This window comes from Octopus bimaculoides, chromosome 15 (genome assembly GCF_046866305.1).
Source record: "Octopus bimaculoides isolate indiv1 chromosome 15, ASM4686630v1, whole genome shotgun sequence".
Classification (NCBI taxonomy): domain Eukaryota; kingdom Metazoa; phylum Mollusca; class Cephalopoda; order Octopoda; family Octopodidae; genus Octopus; species Octopus bimaculoides.
The window spans coordinates 36,544,394-36,551,210 of record NC_142942.1 but is presented as its reverse complement, the minus strand read 5'-3'; the positions used below and the strand labels follow the sequence as shown (position 1 = coordinate 36,551,210).

The window sequence follows — 6,817 nt, the reverse complement described above, 5'->3', positions numbered from 1 at the left end:
CAAGACAGAGACTGAAGTAACAGAAAGTTGTGAAAAGAGAGGAGGAGGTGACAATATGAATCACTAAAAACTGAAAGTTGATGCGAAAAATAAGACTCCAAAACGATGATCAAAATGCCTACAGAGTTTTTATGCCTCCCCCCTCTCTCCCTCTCATAAAAATTACAAGTTCTGTAGACTTATACGAACCGCAGTTTACAAAATCTATTTTTTGTGTATCAGCAAATATTCCTTATTATCTTCTTCCTATTGCCAATTTGTTTAAGCCTATGTATGTATGTATGTATGTATGTATGTATGTATGTATGCATGCGTGTGTGCGTGTGTACATCCATCCATTCATCCACACACACACACACACACACACACACACACGAAAGGGTGCTGAAAAGTTCCTGGCTTTAAGGCTGTCGCGAAAGGCCCAACCTTCTGAGTTCTTTTACAGGTCTTAGAAAAACTAAAAGAGCGTTGCAATAAGTGTGTGAATCTGAGAAGGGAATAGGTTGAATAAAATCATAATTAACTTATCTACACACACATGCACACACACACACACACACACACACACACACACACACACACACACACACACATACTGGTGCAGTGAATGAGATCTCTAGCGCCAAGTAAGATCATTCCACTTCCACGTTCACAGATCTGCGACCTTTATCGGAACCACATATTTCGATCCAATATTTAATTAACTCTTTTTTTTTTATAACCCCGAAAAGATGAAAGACAAATACGACCTCGGAGATATTTGAACTCAGAACCCAAATTATCGCAACTAAATACTGCAAGGCGTTTTGTCGTATGCTCTAATGATTCTGTCAATAAAGTTTTAGCAGTTGTGATGCTTATACTTTCTGCAAAAATATTAGCTTTACCTGTGTATGACCATAGAACGTGTGCTATTACGTTTTTGACAAACCAAATGAAGAGACTGAGTATGTATTTTACACAAGAGCAGAACTATAACTTAGATTATTAACTAACTTATTTCGATAGCATCTCTGCAAAATTTCACTTCAGTAAAAAATATTCTTTCCACTTATTCCAGAAGGGAAAGAGTGGAATAGTTCTCAAAAGTAATTTTTTTCAACATAATCTACATTATGAAAACGAATGAGAAAACAAAATCGTGTTTTTTTTTTCAAACTATCCCAATATGATCGAAATCTACATCATCTAAAAGGTATTTTAATAAATTTCATTAAAAAACACTCTTTTTTCAGAAAATCACGAGGGAAAAAGTCGGGTGGAGTGGCACACTTCTGAAGTTATGCCCGGCATGACTGGTGCAGGATACTTGTCATTGAAGAAGCTTAACATTTCACAGCTGTCTCTAAATTTATAAAATGGTAAATTGCAACAGGAAGGGAATCCAAATTGAAACAGTGTATATCCATGCGGAGGGCTTTGTGGCGAAGTAATAATCCCACCCAAAGGTTTCGAGTTCAATCCTCTCTAGAGGTGACAATTAAATAACAGCAGGATACCTGGGAATCACTAGGTAGGCCCGACTCACTTCGAATATCAGGAACTAACGGACTGAGAAACTTATTTGACGGTTGTTCTTCCTCTGGAGATTTCACCTGCTGTCCGTTCGTCCCGCAGCGAGTTTCCACTCACTAGCTGTGTAAAAGTGTAATGAATAACAATTTCAGTATCTATCACAGAATGATGATTGATTAATTCAGAAGTTAAAGGAGCGGAAAGCATTCACTAATGATTCCTAATTGTTTTAATATAAAATTCAGACTAGATAAGTTGTAGATCAACAGCATGTACATTCTAATATCTTGACGTGAAGAGTAGAAAGTTCATATTAGACACTACAACTCATCTAAAAACAAAATATTTTCGCTGTTAAGTGCTCTATACATAAATAAATATTGGTTTCATATGTTGGCACAAGACCAGTAATTCCAGGGAAGGGGGTAAATCGATTATATCGACTCCAGTGCTCAACTGGTACTTATTTTATCGACCCCGAAAGGATGAAAGCAAAGCCGACCTCGGCGGAATTTGAACCCAGATGGATGAAATAATGGTAAGCATTTTGCCCGCTGAGCTAACGATTCTGCCAACTAACGAACCTAATATATAATTAAATCTTAATTAGAGGAGCGCGCAAGCGCACACACCACGCGCACACACCACGCGCACACACCACGCGCACACACCACGCGCACACATCACGTACACACACACACACACACACACACACACACACACATTCACACATACATGCAATCATGTTCATAGCGAAATATCAATAAGGAACCTAATCGAGAGAATTCAGCAAATTAAAAGAAGCCTGATATGATAGTCATATGTAAAAGCAAACCCTAAATTGTTCAGTATATTCAACTCTCACACATATGTATATATGTATTCATGTATATATGTTGCTTTCTCCCTCACACACATACACAAACACGCACATGCACACACACTCTCACACGCACACACAATCGCACACGCACGCACATCTACTCTAACTCGAACACATACTGACTCACATACATATATGATGCGTGAAAAGAAGTAATGAATAAATTCACACATTTACAGTTTTGATTAATGAGTGTAGTTGTTAATTACCTAATTACTTCCTGCATAGAGCTTATCACTTTATTAGTACCCTGCACGAAACTCGCACCGCTTGAGTTAAATTTACTTTTGTAAATTTCTACCGATTAAATATATATATATATATATATATATATATATATATATATATATATATATATATATAGTTGAAATTTACAGAAAAACAAAAGACGAAGACAAGAGTATAAACAACAAGCAAATGTGTTAGTTTCACGCTCGGGGAAGTGAGAAAGTCTTTTACGTTTCGAGCCTACGCTCTTCAACAGAAAGGAACACGAGAAAATAAACAGAGAGAGAATAAAAAGACTTGTGGATTTACCGATCAATCGTATATGTATAGGCAGCATAAAGCAGATAAATATACTGTAACTTTACTATAAACTTTAGCTGTGAAGATTGTTGATGATGTGAAAATATATAAATCTTAATGCAAATAAATGCCCCCCCCCCCACTGAAAGAAGCCAGTAGAATATATATATATATATATATATATATATAAAACATAATTAGAGGATGAAATCATTAAAATTAATGAGTTTTATTAGTGGCCAGCCTATGAAAACCCTTTAAGTTAAATACATTTATAGAGATACATAATTGTGTAAGGTACAATTATACTTGATGGCACGAAAGATATTATGCCTATATGTTGAAAGGACATGCTGAATACGTCCTACCACTTCAAATATTCACTTCAGAAATAATTACACAAGTCGAAAGCGGGAAAGCAGACTGGCTGAAAATTCATAAAATAATTCAGTTAGTTTTCGATTGATTAATTTTTGGATTAGTTTAGTATCCTTTTCTTCACCAGCAAAACACACTGGGCAAAATAAATGAAAGTATAAAATATTCACAAATATATTTGTGAATATACACACTGGGTGTGTGAGAGTAAATATTTTTCTGAGGATATGCATGGATATTTTCATTTATTTCACCCAGCGTGTTTTGCTGATGAAGGAAAAGTTACTAGATTAATCCAGCCTTTAGCCAGTCTGCTTTCCCATTTTCAACTTGTGTAATTATTTGTGGAGTGAATATTTGAAGTAGTAGGACATATTCGGCGTGTTCTTTCAGTATGCAGCCATAACAGCTTCCGTGCCCTTAAATATAATTGTACCCTATACAACTAACACACCCTCCCCCCCTCTCTCTCTCTCTATATATATATATATGTATATATATATATATATATATATATATATATACACACATGTGTGTGTGTGTGTTTGTGTCTGTGTTTGACCTAACACCACCAATTTACAACCGGTGTTGGTGTCTTTAAGTCCCGTAACTTAGCAGTTCGGCAAACGACACTAATAGAATAAGTGCAGGACTTTTAAAAAAAAGTCCTCGGGTCGATTTGTTCGACTAAAGGCGGTGCTCCAGAATGGCTGCAGTCAAATGACTGAAACGAATAAAAAATAAAAGAATAAAAGATATGTATGTGTGTGTGTGTGTGTGTGTGTGTGTGTGTGTGTGTGCGTGTGTGTGTGCGTGCGTGCGTGCGTGTGTGTATTATATGTACGTGTGCATATTAGATTGCAGTGTGTTTCAGGTACATTCCGACAGAAATACTCTATGCTATTAATGTTTGGAAAGCAGTGCCCGTCCTAGCCACCGTCCAATGACTGAGTCTTGTAAAATAAGAACGAATTTCTGTGTATAAAAATATATACTCTCCCATTTTGAATATTATTGTTCGTGGTTTGAGTTTAAATGTGCCCGAGGTCGCTTTAGCTTTTTATCCTTCCAGGAGTTTAAAATAAATACCAGTTGAGCATTAGCCGACTTACTTCTCCCCTGAAATCTTTGGCCTTGTAGCAAAATTTGAAACCAATATTGTTGTTCGTAGGACGTAGTATATAACTGGTATCTACAAACACATCGATATAGATAACAGATTTAAAACGGAACATAAAGAATATTAAATTGTTTATACATGGGTGGATGTACATACATTTATAAATTTCAGAAATATAAATATTTGCGTGACTATTAATTTTTCTGTCACTCTATTTAAATGATTTTATCTAGTTCGCACATATTTCTACTAAAATATACACACGTGTACTAATCTACACGGACATAATTTGAAAATTATGAAGCAGTAACTTACCTAAGGGAAACAAAAAAATATATTTTGTAATCATTTTTCTCTCTTGTTTCTTTCTGGTATCCTGTAACACCTGATTTGATGGCAAAAAATGCAAAAATTATCTGTGGCGTTCACAAAAATTCAATGGTAAATCATTGGTGGCCATACAGAACTGAACAATTCTTTAAATTTGACGAGAAACCTACAAGTGGTAGTGATTAAACAGTTACAACGGAATCACTTGTCTCCAAGTAGGGGCATGTATGTATATATGTATGTATGTACGTATGTAAGTGTGTGTGTATGTGTGTGTGTGTGTGTGTGTGTGTATGTGTGTATATGTCGTTGTATGTATGTAATGGTCACTTACGAGTTTACATCTATTAGAAGCAGTTTTTCCCTGAAAGCGGATGTCTTAGCGAATATATATATATATACATATATGTGAGTGTGTTGTGTGTTTGTACATATGTATATGATGTGTATTTGAGTGGTCACTTTTAAATATCTTTGTCAGCCTGAATGTCGTCGTTTGATTATGTACGTCTGAATTTGCATGTAGGATTTGTGTACGTGTATGTGGATCCACTTGTTATGAATCTTGTGAGAATGTAAGAGAATATTAGTGTGGGTTATGAATATAATATGTGTCATCCTTGTTTTTTTCATACGCCCTCTTCAATTGTTTCAGCCGTTCATTTGAGACGGATATAAGATGAAACTTATCAGATAAAAAGAGTAATAAGCTCACCACATAAATACACGTACACACAGATACCGAAGAGCACATACTCACACAATTGATATTGGTTTCAAATTTTGGCACAACACCAGCAATTTCCGGGGAAGGTGTAAGTCGATTGCATCGACACCACTACTCAACTGGAACGTTAAAACGGACGAAATGCCGTTGAGCATTTTCTCTTTTTTGTCCAGTGTGCTAATGATTCACCCAGATCTCTACCTTACGTACATTCAATATAAATATATTTAATAGGCGCAGGAGTGGCTGTGTGGTAAGTAGCTTGCTTACCAACCACATGGTTCCGGGTTCAGTCCCACTGCGTGGCATCTTGGGCAAGTGTCTTCTACTATAGCCTCGGACCGACCAAAGCCTTGTGAGTGGATTTGGTAGACGGAAACTGAAAGAAGACCGTCGTATATATGTATATGTATATATATATATATGTGTGTGTCTGTGTTTGTCCCCCCAGCATCGCTTGACAACCGATGCTGGTGTGTTTACGTCCCCGTAACTTAGCGGTTCGGCAAACGAGACCAATAGAATAGGTACTAGGCTTACAAAGAATAAGTCCTGGGGCCGATTTGCTCGACTAAAGGCGGTGCTCCAGCATGGCCGCAGTCAAATGACTGAAACAAGTAAAAGAGTAAAAGAGTATGCGTACAGGTACACATAAAATAAGAATTCATATACACACAAAAGAGGCTGATAGAATAAGAACTCAGCTTAAAAAAATATGTCCTGGGGTCGATTTGCTCGACTAAACCCTTCAACGTAGTGCTCCAGCATGACCGCCGTCAAAAATGACTGAAACAAGTAAAATAATAAAAGAATAATATATATATATATGTGTGTGTGTGTGTGTGTGTGTGTGTGTGCATCAAGTCATAAATGCCAACGCACGAAACTCACGGCCCTTGAGTCACTCAGAAACTTTTGCCGAATATTAATAAAAAAACATATATATACTTGTTTTGAGCTCTATTTCCAATTTTCTTTGTCACACACACACACACACACACACACATACACACACACGCGAGCGTTTGTGTATGTATATATATATATGCATATATGTACGTCTGTGTATATATAATATATATGTACACACACACACACGCACACACACACACACACACGCACACACACACATATATATATGTTAATATATATGTGTGTGTGCGAGAGAGCGAGAGAGCGAGAGAGAGAGAGAGAGAGAGAGAGAGAGAGAGAGAGAGAGAGAGAGAGAGAGAGAAGGAAAAAGATTAGGTTACAAAGTGATAGACCCACGTACAGACACACACTCATAGGCATACAAGCTAGTATACGCCCACCAATATACACACACATATGTATG

The 6,817-nt window shown here is 36.7% G+C and overlaps 1 protein-coding gene across 2 annotated transcripts in view; it reads right to left on the bottom strand.

Annotated features, from left to right (window-relative positions):
* The window catches only part of LOC106883806 (uncharacterized), a 74,299-nt gene extending 68,805 nt beyond the window's left edge, over nt 1–5,494 (bottom strand). Inside the window, exon 1 of one of the 2 annotated variants that reach the window (XM_052973263.2) lies at nt 4,740–5,494. In XM_052973263.2, the coding sequence (XP_052829223.1) occupies nt 4,740–4,773 (34 nt within the window). In that variant the 5' untranslated portion in view covers nt 4,774–5,494. The remainder of the gene's footprint in view (nt 1–4,739) is intronic. The other variant, XM_052973264.2, reaches the window with a different exon arrangement.
* Nucleotides 5,495–6,817: the final 1,323 nt, after the last annotated feature.